We start from the raw sequence: 13,188 nt of genomic DNA, 5'->3' as shown, positions 1-13,188 counted from the left end.
TGCTATGTATAGACAGGAGCGCTTCAACTGTGAATTTATCAGCAAGAAGCCTTCCAGTCTACAGTGAAGACGATATTTCCACATCACTAGATAATTAAATTTTATGTAATCAAGATATTCTCTCATGTGACCCAGCTCAGACAATATTTCTGATAAAAATGCTGCACGTGATTGTTATCGATCATTACACAAGCCGGTGTCCGCACCAAAATTTAAAACCCTATCACTTCTGCGTGCAGGACCAGTCCCCAACAATCACACATTCATTCAGAGGTTTCATTGACCTTACAGAACACACAAGGGGAGTGTCCAAACCCAGGACATTCCATCGACTTCAATGAAATACACACGTCATTCAAAAATACCGAGCCAGATGTCTGGCACACAATTACCCTAGCAGCTGAATTTCATGGGTAGTCATAATGGGAACTACATGCAACAATCAGAAAATTTCAACAATGACGCAAGTGGGTACAGTCAGCTACATACCCTGCAAAAATGCAATTTTTTTTTTATTGCAGAAAATTAATGACTGTGTAGAGCTTTTACGTATTGTAAGTGGACACATGAAATGCAAGTACAATATTTGTTGGACTGAAAATAATCCAACGATTGATGATTGTTGATTTTCAGTCCAACAAATTTATGAGAAGCTGTAGTGTCACAGACAGTGTTTTAGAAACACTTTCTCAGAAGACATACTGTTTTATGCCCTGAGGAAAACTTTCTACGACAACGTTATTGCCTTGTCATTATCTTTATGCAACACTTTTGATAAATCGCTTTGTTGAATTGCAAAATTTGAACACGAATCAAAAATCCACATAATAATGATTTGTACACGAACTAAAATTTTCACACTAGTTTTATTTCCATACATGCATATCTGTAATAAAAGCCTTGATCCTCAGTGCTTTATGGCCAGCATAAATGAAATTATTTTGAAGAGATACACAAATCATCGATACACAGAAATTTCTCCAGGGCCAGACTGCTCAGCTACAACGGTTTGACCCCCTCCCCCCCCCTCTCTCTCTCTCTCTCTCTCCATTTTTAAAATGAAAGAATGAGTTGTGGATGAAAAGGTAGGATGGGAGTGGGGACGAGGGGGAGGGGGTAGGTGTAAGGGGGAGCTCACCTCATCTACAGGTCTTGTACTGCTTCCTGTCTCCAGAGCCAATGCTTGGAAGTCACTTGCCATCTTTGACATATCAACATTGTGTACCTGGTTTAAAAAAAACATAAATACACCTACAATATCAGTCGATCAGTTCACTGACATGTCAACCTTTTCTATTAATCATCAACTTGTAATTTATTCATACATACACACCATCTAGCAAAAGATGTCCATTTTTTGACTTATTCCCAACAGGAAAAATTTTTATTTTAGATTTCACACATATTTTCAGGAAAGTTTCTAAATAATAGAAAAAGAAGCAGCTATGATACAGAGGTGTTGGTGCCAATTTGCTTTTGTCATATATACGCCCAATGAACAACACGACGATGACAAAGGAACAAAGCATTGTACAGCCCAGCCATGTACTGAAAATAGCACGGAAAATTTGAACAAAATCAATTATCATACGATCAGATACCATCTTCTGATATGTTCTAGAAACACAGAAGTGCGTACAAATGTAAAATTTTCACTCAAAGTAAGAAAAATACTAATTTGAGATGCAATATGTACAAAACTAAACATATGGATATGGATTGTAAAAATACGTGATTACCATTTTCAAAGCCGCAAAACAAAATTACAACGGTCTGCCACTCTCCACCACCGTCCCTGATTTCTTAGACCAGCTAAATACCATGAAAAACGTCCAGGCCAACTAAAGCTTGTATGAAGTACTCCTCGGAACACAATGTAATGTTTCTCTAGATAGAGACCTGAGCACTGTATCTACCGTCTGTGTGAAGGGATCCTCTGTAGTGTGTGTGTGTGTAATGTCTGTCTGGATGAACACTACACAGACTGAATGAGTCATATCTCTGCATTAGTAAGGAATTACTCAAACAGCAATATGAATCACCCCTTACTACTACAACCAATCACTTCACTACAATAATAATATGATCAGAAGAGACGGCGAAAAAAAAAGTCTTGTATGTAAATTTATCCCAAGCATGATTGAAATCGATTTATCGTCCATCCTTGTAGTCATTTTAATTCTGCTTCAAAGAGTACTTACGATCCTTAGACTTATTAATTTTATACAATGACTGGTGTACTTCGGAGTGGTTGATTTAAAGCTACCATTAAACTAATGACAAAGCACTCAGTGAGTGACAGTACACATCCCATTGTCTGTCTGCATCTGCATTCACAATGAGCTTTTATTGAGACAGGTGGTTTTACTGAGTACCCTGCCCTGTCAATCCGACTCAAAGTACGTTCTTCGCGCAATTCTGGATCTAATCGAAATATTCAGTCACCTGGATTAGCGGAAAAGAAACTAGTTATTCTGTAAAACAGCACTGTCGATGGCGAAATTGCTTTCGTACTTGTACAGGATCAAGACAAAGAATTGAACCACTTCCTCCATCGGCTTAATTCACTCTCTCCTTTTCTAAAGGTTGATCAACTAGGATTCTGCTCTGCAACTAAGCAGTCAACATCATTTCACCCACATTATCACTCTGAAACACACTGCACATTACTAGGCAAATCAAAGTGCTAGAAATAACAAAAGGACTTTTTTATATGAAAACCCATAAGATTTTTCCAACAATCTATCACAAGGACAGAGTTATGTGTGAACAGCTGTGTTACTTGTTGCTGTGATGAAGACACATGGCAAGACTAGGAAAACCAAACACACAAAGTGTTCCATCTCAATTTAAGATATCTCTCTGCTCTATAGAGGATTCACAAGAAAGGAACTCCTGGCTTTGTTGTGAAACTATTATAACCAGTAAATTATGGACTGCATTACTTTCACAGTTGTGTGGGCACAGTGGCTCCAATCACACACTTGTTAAAATGCGAAGACTACAAGTGGATATCAACTCCTGATATTTTTTATGGTGTCATTATTTCAACCAAAAGGTAGAACAAGAAAATAATAGAATGGTTTTAATATTTTTAACATTTGACGAAATGCAGTTTTTATCCTGTATGTAATCACTGTCCCCTGAAAATCATCTTGACAGCTGATATGCGGAGTAGAGAAGCCGTATTATTCACCAGAAGGAAAAGCTTTCTTGACAACCTATGTAGCTGTGGCATGTACAAATTAATGACAAGAAAGGTAAAGTGGAACCAAACTACAGGCTACATTACACTGCCATTTATAATCACTTGGAGGTGGACCCTGGGAAAAAACCCAACCATCTCCAAATATGGAAGTCTGTCTGATACAAGGTCACGTAATCGCATCAACAAAAACAAAATTTTGTTCACCGACTACTGATAAGCGGTATTATCTTGCAAGACAAGACAAACAAATCGCAAAACACACCACTTATAAATGGCACTATTTCCAAAGGGAGTTGCTGAAAATAATATTATTCGGCAACATTGGACATTGAAATAATATACAAAACCATTAACTATACAAATACATTTATTTGCTTCATAAATAAATCTTTAATCATGTCAACGTGAAAGTATTACTCAAATTATTTTACAGTATATCACCACCACTCAAAAATCTATCACACTTGTACAGAGCTAATATTAAAATAGCTATGCAAGAATTATATCTGATACCTGACATACAAGTGACATTCTTTAATGAGAAGGATTTTATGATTTTATTGGTTGTATGTCCACAAACATTTAAAATCTACCTAATTCCTTTAAACTAAGGCACTTGTACCTTTTCACAATTGATAAAGGCTGTACTTTCATGTGTAGGACAACATATGGCATGGTTTTTGTTCGTTTTCTGTCGCTGGATAATTTTATTTATCAATGAAACTCTTGTAGGTTTGCCTCACTATGTGATGATAACTTACAAGCATGTGTTTACAGTCAATAGTTTCTTTTATGTACTTACAGTAAATTTAGCCTGGCATTTTGCAACATGTCTGCAGTGACAATGAGGTATAGCTGCCCTTGCAAAGACCAGGGTAAATATTTGTAAATGTTAGATATTTTTAGCGGTGGACAAACTTTCAAAAATAATTTCAAATGTTATGAGTTGTCAAACAGAACTCACAAAAAAGGTGACTTACAAGACCTTGAAGTGTTCAGTGTGGTGTTCCTAGATGTTTAACTAGCATTTCAACTGGGCCAGCCATGTTGTGTACTGAACTGCAGTAAATTACACAATCGTTAGTCTGAGATCTCCCCCTGTATACAATATCTTGTCAGACATTAACCTTGAAAACAGGACACTAAAGATACCCTTTCTTTACACACCAAAGCATGGCTGCTGTAAGCTCTTCCGTCTAATGTTTTAAGTCTATACTTTAGATTTATACCCCCCAAAGCGATTAAAATAATGAGTTCAAGATACAGACAACATGCAGAACTGAAATTTCATTTGCTAACTTTCATTTCAGTTTTATTGACAGGGGACATACCGTCTAGTTTGCACAAACCCTGTGGACTTTCACTCCTTCAATTACCGCTCTTCTCCAGTTGAAGGAGATCGAACAAATCAAGACCTTATCAAGCTTTTTATCTCTTTAATCAGAGCAGAAAACTTCCATATGCATGGATTCATCCGACACACAAAGGGCGAAGGAAGCCAGTCGGACATCTTGGAATACTAAGTGGATTCAACCAGATTGCGGGATTCATATACTGTCATCTACATACGCGATTACATAATTTGTTTTTTGCCCCCTGGAGCACCCAAAGAATGTGAAAGTGGAGCATCGATGTCGCAGACGCTGGCTTTTCAGAGTATGGTAATTTATGCTAGCGACTCCACAGAAGACAGTGACCCAGTTTATTGTAAATGGCAAAGTATCAATGATTTCCTTGACCAGACAACTCTTGCATAGTGTCAGCTGCACCAAGAAAATGCTCTACCACTCCCTGATGTTACATAACCAGCCATTCTACTTTAGAATTTGGACCTCACTGACACGATAATCTTAAAACTTCCCAACTTAAAAACCATACTGATACATATAGTATGGTATCCCCAACTCTTACCCTTCATCACATTGGCAGCCCAATTATGAACGTTTCAGTAAATCCAATTAACCCAATCGTTGATAAAAAATAGATAATCGTTTGCAGCCAATTAGTTGCAATCAGTCTAATGATCTACTTGAATGATAATAAATTACTATAACTGTGCAGAATTTCCAAATTATTCATGAAATGCGTACCTGATCAATGGAGCGGAAAAAATTGAGAATCGTAATAACATTCGTGAACTTCAGAATGTGTTGCAAGCACCATTATCAAACTGAAAATCGTCAAAGGTTAGATTTCCACCAGACATGACATACGCCAGAATTGTGCAATATGCAAATCATGTGTCTGCTTCACGCTGTGAGAGTTGAACACAACAGCAATGGGGATCTTCCCTGGCCTCCCCAGCGCTGCATGATGGGAGATGGAAGTCACACAAAGGAACAAAGACACCCAATGTGCACACTACGGTTCTTTGGGAAGAAAATTTGGTAAAACTTACCACATTTTTCACCAGGTTTACTGGGAAGAAATTGAGCTGTGGTATCAGCACTGACAACATCATGGTATGACTTTGTTTGAACATGTCTCCGCTTTCCTTTTTTTTTGGACAGGTGTTCGTATCAGGAAATCTGTTGCAGCATGTTTATATTTTATTATTCATTCTGACTGGGTCCAAAGCGTCTGAGGACACACCAAGCTATTTGGCCTCACAATACACACGCTATTCTTTTGCTCTCTTTTAGAGAAACGGTGTCACCCTTTTTTGTGTAACATAAACTCCTGAAAAAAGATACGTGCTCAGACAACAAACGTTCATAAAACAGTGAATTAAAATTTTGCTAGGTACTATAAAAACTGATGGATGCAGGCAGGAGTCGCTGAGACACACAGACAGCACAAAATTATTGTTAATACAAAATTGAAAACTAGTTTCTTAGATAAAAGGAATGAAATTTCATTGACCCCATCTTTTTGGAATCTTGTTCATTTTAAGGTTATCCTGTATTGCATATTGAACAACTAATGCCTTTAAAGACCAGTGTTCTCACAAATAAAAAAATTAAGTGGGTGGCTAATTTGCATAATCATTTGCATAATATTAACATAATCATTTGCATAATATTGACATATAGTTGTGTTCAGCAAAAATTGACAAAACAGGGTACTCATGAAGCACAGCCCCTCCACTGATTTTTTCAAAATTCAGTACATCCTAACTAAGTTGCATAAGCTCCTACCCTTGTTTAACTCAAATAAAGAAAGGTTAAGAGAGTAAAATATACCGTTAAAGTTGGTAAAACTGCCCAGATCAAAGAAACTATTAAAAGATGTAAAACAATGAGATATCGAAGTTCCCGTGACAGCATCGCTAGGAAAATACTACGTTTTTCAGTACGGTTATCAGGGTTCTCTGACAAGCGCACCCCCGGTACCAAAATAGAAGAGTCCCACTCTGATGTCATATCCGCCATTGTTTACGGTATATTTTCATTCACGCACGCGATCTGGGATTCTCTTCACATGCATTTTCATTTGTCTAAAGCAAGTAACGCTCCATCTGTTAAGAGTTTTTACCGCTGACTATAACAATTTTCATTGCTATGTTGCTGTTTTCACAAGATACTGACCGTTCGATCTTGGAAAGTTGAGTTGCATGCTTTACGTGCAGCCAACGCATGCCGGTGCAGTGACAGACAGTTCCGTAAGCTATGCTACGCTGTTGATCGGCAGCATACATGTCTTCGTTCCACGTTTACTTTTTATTTCAACATGTGAGTCAAACAGAAATTTCACCAAATTGCCACTTCTTTATCTAGGGAATGTGTAATCAGTTTGATTTCAAATTTTTCGTCAATTAAGAGCAGAAATCGTCGCTGACTTTTGCTGTCTTTTGACTATGGTTTTATATCAATTTTTCTGTCCTTTACAATTTCTTTGGATGGGTCGGTGGAGTCAAGGGTTGAACAATAGCGTCGCGGGCCGGCCGCGACGCTGTTTTGGGCTGGGAGAACCCTGATGATGGTGTTAAAAGAATGTGTACTTTCTTGGGGGGAAATTCGGCAGAATCAATCGAGACAACACTTAGATCTTGATGCGACCGCACAGTTTATTGTGTCACCGTCCGGGTGGCGGGACGGTGATTGTGTGAATGGGTTGACAAGTCGGTCGAGCTTCTCTCGCGGTCTTTCTTCCGCTATGGTCGTCGTGACATATCTTGACGAGGTATTAAAATGACAAATTCACACATACAACAACAGCAAAATGTGCCTTATTGATTTAAATTAACACCTTATTGAAATTCGATACAGAAACAAACAAAAGCACGGCATAAAAACATTGCGTGAACCAAACCCGCCACCCCAGAACAAAGGCTGACGGTGGGTTACAAAAGCATGGGCGGCCGAAAATTAAACTGGGCGGCGTAGATTTTATCTGGGCGGCCGTGAAATTAAAGTGGGCGCACCGCCCACTTAAAAGGCGCCGTGGAGAACACTGAAGACACAATCTGACGAAACATGACTGGATCAATTTGCAATGTGCACAAAGGATCTCTTTCCCTTTATGGCCAATCAAAGAACCCACAAAATGGAGGGATGATTTCAACTCTCACCAAATTGCAAAGGTCTGAAGAAATGTTGACCGGTGTTACGAAAAGAAATAGTTTCATAATTCCATCATAGGTTTCATAACACCAGCAGTTTGCTAACCATCCATAACTGTTACGCCGATAACAAAGATTGATATCAGAGATTGATGAAGTTTTTATCACTGAACAGGAAATAAGACACTATCAACTACAATTTGCCGCCTCAAAATGATAATATTACAGATATGCTGGTTTTGATAACATTCTATCAACAATGGTGTGAGTTCAGAATGGAAAGGAACTCTTTCGTATCTGTGTCTGGACATATGTTCATTCGAGTTTCACTTCACAAAATTTTAATTTTTTGCTTAAATTATTGAAAGATTGATTATCCACAGAGGTACTGACAGAAATTTCCCATTTTTCTTGGATGGTTGATTCACTGAGTATTAATATCCTTCATGGACTACTGATGTGTGATTTGCTACCAGAGATATTGAAAGTAGACATTTTACTGCAAAGTAAACACACAACAAATTTTTGTTCATATATGTTCTCTCACCTTATCGACCTGAAATAATAAATATTTGGTAAAAATTACCGTTTCTACACCATAAATTTCAGTTTTGTTCACCATTACTTCACTTTGGACACCAATCTGCACACTTTTCAACACTGACCTTTGTAACATATCAAACATACAAGGTAATGTAATGCACACATAATAAACTATATGAATATTTTTAAATATTGGTGATAATCAATAATTAGCATATCTTCATATTTATGAGATTCAACAGAATGAATAATCCAGAGTCCAAAATGCAAATTTCAATATTTTGAATTATTCCTGTCAACCTCTTGTGAGATACAGAAAATGAAACCTGAGAAGGTTTTGAATTTCATTTGTACGCATTGTCATATGAAAAAAAGAATTGTAAGTGCCGTTTACGAGTACTTTCAAAATGGGTTTATGAAAGACACAGCATGTAACGACAGTGTTGATGTCACACCACATTATTCATAATTTTTGTGAGGCTCAAGGGTTGCCACGGTATGCCCATGAAAATCCTGTTCAGCTTCAAGAAGGGGATGATGTGTGCATTACAAGAAAATCAATGTGATGATCAGGCCCTGTGATACGCAGTTCAAAGTGCATCTCACCTGACGCAGTTCATATCGCTGTTTTCTGAGCTGTGACGTTACAACTCTCAAAGTGCAACCATTTCTTTAGTGAAAAAAATAAAGCTGACAACTTGAACCTGGCTTGTGCCGATTGGAATTTCACTGAACACACAACCTGACCAGTTTTCATTTTCACAAATTTCATTTCAAACAAGTTTTCTGAACACTGACATTTCAGGGGCAACTATCAAAAACAGAAGGTCCAGAGTAGAAAATTCAACATTTACACATTCTTTGTTCTCCAATCACTGTTAGTTTTACCTTGAAATAGTACCAGATTAACACACTTGTACAGTCACACGTGGTTCAAACAAATTATTGCCTACATTTAGCATAAAATAACTATAATGACCCCAGGCATGCTTCAGAATCCTCTATTCAATATCCATGTTAGTTAAGCAATAGCCCTAATTTCCTACGTTTCCTTCTGATTATGATCGAACTCCATTATAATTTCACAAAAGCCTCAGTTTATTGCCCTGAATGGCGTATTTTTATTTGTAGACGCGGCTATTCATGCAGCCTCATAGAGTGAACACGAATGTTGAAATAATCTCAATTTGTACATCGATATACTTTGCATAGCAGACTGCCTCTAACAGTTGACGTAAATGAATTCATAACGCAATTCACTTTGAACACCAGTTCTATCCACTGAGCTGGTCAATGCTGTTTAAGTCATGTTTTTTTTCTTAAACCGCAGTTTATGCCCTGGAAAGTAATCCTATTCTCTAGGTCTCACCCAATTTTTTTATTTCTAACTCAAAAACCTTGTATATGGTGCAAACTAGTCACCACGAGTTGGACACTAACAGTGACAATATTACAAGTTTCATAAGATTCCTTTGTCCTTTGTTCTACAAAGTTTACTCATCTATCTAAATCAGGACATGAATGTTGAGCTTTCAAAAGCATTACCCTTCCATTCAAAAATAAGATACCATTCAGGGAAAAATTCTAGAATAAAAACATCAAAACACCTGAGGGTACAAAGCTTGAGATGCATGAAATGTCTGGGTCAAGAGGTGGGTGGTTATCGTATACGAGAAATTATTTTGCAAAACACTCAGCAGTAAGACAGCTCATATGGATCAAACATTGCACCAGACAATTCCTTCCAAAAAATTCTGCAATGTATGAGAGCAGAGGGTTTTCAAGAACGAGGATGTGTTCTGAAAGATTCTTGCTTCATTAAATCATTACTGCAGATTATTTCCATTTCTGGATTTTGTTCCAGATTGTCATGACCTTGTTTTTTCCACACTGCTGGGTAATCAAAATATATCCCATGACATGGTTATTTTTAACCAAATTATTATTGTACAAACACTGTACTATGGAACAAGTGTACCTGAAAAATATCCTGGTAAGCAAGGCTATGAATTCTAAATTATGTCTTTAATATCAAATATCAATTTTTACTTGTAAAACAACGTGTAAAATGAGCAAAAATATTTATCCTTCTTAAATGAAGTTCCTTATCATAGCAATTTAACACAACTGCTGGGATTTCCTTTGCAAAAAATCTTGCTTGGTTTCAATGCCTATCACAAACTGTTCTCCCAAACTCTAATAACAGGACTAACCCCATTTTTCACACTCATGCACGAGAGAGTCTATACCCCATTTTGACACTCATGCATGGGGATTGTTTGTACCCCATTTTGACACTCATGCATGGGTGGGGGCACACTCTATTCAACAGGAAGAGACAATATGCATGTAAAACACCTCATGAATAATCACCAACGAACACATCAAGGCTTTCTGGTCATTGGTGTAAAGATGGCTATTGAGACTGGTTGACACTGGTGTTCAAGCAAAGGGGGAAAGTATTAGAGAAAAATAACACTAACCAACAAAAATATGGCACTTTTTAATTCAGCATAACCAAAACTGTATTGCTTTTTGCAGAAGTGGGGTTATCCTGCCAGCTACACTGCTACACTGGAACTTCACAGGAAATCACCCCCTCATTGACTAAATACAAAGCCGTCATTTCTTGTCGAGAAAAGAAAATGTTCATGACAACGTAGCAATCTGTACTGGATGTTAGCCAAGCACCTCAAACAATAATCTATTTGTAATTGTATCCTTTCTGCATTGTATATCACTACGCGAATATTAGCAGAGTGCAAAAAACTCGCACTAATTTCTAAATCAACATTTGTCACTTCTATTTTCAGCAACCATTGCCTGCACAGTATAATCTGTCTTTTGTCTACATGGAGTGTGTTCTTTGTCTGCTACGTGTATTTGCATACTGTAAGCTTCAATATGGCAAGCCTTGACCCTAAACAAGAGGGGTTGGGTCAATTTGATATTTATTTCAGTAAATTCCAGACATGGTGGTTGAAGGAACACATGCAGACGACTTCTGACCACCTAGTTTGCCTTTTCGGTCACCCTTCATGTGGACACAAAGACAGGTGCCAATGTTCACCATGTTGCACATCGAACCTGTCCAAATGAAACGTGACGCCTTTCCCATTCTGAGTCAACTGACCCTAAAAACTCACAAAAGTTACGGCAAGCCATGCAGAAATCCAGTCCCCGCGTTTCGTATGACCTTCCTTCAAAGTAAATCCGATGACGCGCAGCCACGCCAGATTAAGCCCACCAGTGTTGTTGACATTTGAAAATGACCTCTGCCCCCAGAGATAAGAAACAGACCGCCTGCCCTTCTTTCTCACAGCGGGGAGTTGCTCAGTACGCCCGATCGATTATCGAACCAGCTTTACATCCATCGAAGAATATTTGAAAGCAGCAAAAACAAAAGTCCTATACAAATCACTCGACCGTAAGACGGATTCCCCTCTCTCAGAGCTTCCACCTAAACTCCGGAAACGCAATGAGTCATGCATTGGTGTCAATCTCCAAACTCTATAATTCAACGATCGAACAATAACAAAGTCTACCTATTGTTTGGTGAACCCAGCCTGAGTAAATACTAAGTGGGTTATCTTCTGACACCATAGGAAATCGTAAAGTCGCCGAGTATAGCATATATACACACAAAGAGTAACCGAAGTCACATTTTCCCTATCCGAAAACCTCGAAATCTGGGGTAGGCATAAAAACCACACCCGAGCTGAAATGCGGATACAATTTCTTCAATCTGAAGAGATCAGTGGCGTGTTTAGCTTTACCTGGTCGATTGTGCTATCGTCTCCGGCGGCCCACCGCTGTTTGTAGTGACCCCCTATTCCAGCTTCACCTTCGCTGTGCTGGCGTTGGAAGAAATAGCCCACCATCGCATCATCTTGGGATCTATGGTGGGGGTGATGGCCTAGGCCATGTTGAGGCTGCTGGTTACTTGTGCTCTGCATGATATGAGAGTCATTCCACGCGACTTCGTGCATACTGCTGGTTGTGACGGCTGGGTCTATGCATGAATATCTCATTCCAGTCTGCTGAGGCAAAATTCAACAATAAACACGGTCTAATTTAAGCTATGCGACTTTGTGTGCGGAGAACAGAGGTACTACACAATGCAACTCAAAACATACGCGAGCATCTCATCACGCGTCGACGTTGTCTGTTAGGGCGGGTAACGTGACTGTGCAGACTCAATCGACGCCACCACAGACCATTGAAAGGTCAACAACGGAATCCCTCAGTTGAAGACCAATATCTCCTACAATTTGGAAGAAAAGTCCTTAAAACACGGACAATAAACAGTTGGAATAATAAGCTTTCTCCTCATACCACCGTTTATTTATAAAGACAGTATACTCACCGAGATGATGACGGATGCTTCAGACAAAATACAAATTCAGTTCCTTCGTGGAGATCGACATTTTGTTAGCGCAAGGCATGATGGGTGCCATGTGCTTCAGCAAGACATTACGTCATGTTGGTGGCATTCCCAATTTTTTTAATCACGTGACATTGGAAATATGATAAGCATTTTAAAATTCAGAAAGTGCTTCGTGAAAAAGTCAGTCATATTTACGTGTACATCTAGATCTAGTGATCGCATGGCAATGGCAAATCTGACCCACATTTAGGGTAGCTGAAATTGCCACTGCAAAGCGTTCAAGCGAGAAAATTTCCCGCCATTTCTGTCAACTGTCGACCAAAACATACTGCTAAACTTCTAAAGTAAACTATTTAAAAAGTGGGCATTCATTGGAGGAACAATCTCGATCGTGATTCACATTTGTTGACGACTCGTCATAGTAGCCTGAAATCAAAGGTATAGAGTTGTTAATTCTGTTCAAGGAGAACTATTGCAAGTGCGATAGGGGCCTTTGTCCTTGTGACGTCCCTCCACAAAGGACCATGCATGTATAGAAATATAGTGGCT

At 38.5% G+C, this 13,188-nt stretch overlaps 1 protein-coding gene across 10 annotated transcripts in view; it reads right to left on the bottom strand.

Annotated features, from left to right (window-relative positions):
- LOC139115511 (pumilio homolog 2-like) overlaps positions 1-12,750 on the bottom strand; it is a 63,722-nt gene extending 50,972 nt beyond the window's left edge. For 8 of the 10 annotated variants that reach the window (XM_070677651.1, XM_070677653.1, XM_070677654.1 and 5 more), the window contains exons 1-3: positions 12,619-12,750; positions 12,029-12,289; positions 1,139-1,225 (exon numbers count right to left, since the gene is read on the bottom strand). In XM_070677651.1, the coding sequence (XP_070533752.1) occupies positions 1,139-1,225; positions 12,029-12,283 (342 nt within the window). In that variant the 5' untranslated portion in view covers positions 12,284-12,289; positions 12,619-12,750. Of the gene's footprint in view, positions 1-1,138; positions 1,226-12,028; positions 12,293-12,618 lie in introns of all 10 variants that reach the window. The other 2 variants (XM_070677652.1, XM_070677659.1) reach the window with 1 other exon arrangement.
- Between the last annotated feature and the right edge of the window lie 438 nt (positions 12,751-13,188).

The sequence above is a fragment of the Ptychodera flava genome, chromosome 17 (genome assembly GCF_041260155.1).
Source record: "Ptychodera flava strain L36383 chromosome 17, AS_Pfla_20210202, whole genome shotgun sequence".
NCBI classification, from domain to species: domain Eukaryota; kingdom Metazoa; phylum Hemichordata; class Enteropneusta; family Ptychoderidae; genus Ptychodera; species Ptychodera flava.
The sequence above is the reverse complement of the archived record's forward strand: the minus strand, read 5'-3'. Positions and strand labels throughout refer to the sequence as shown.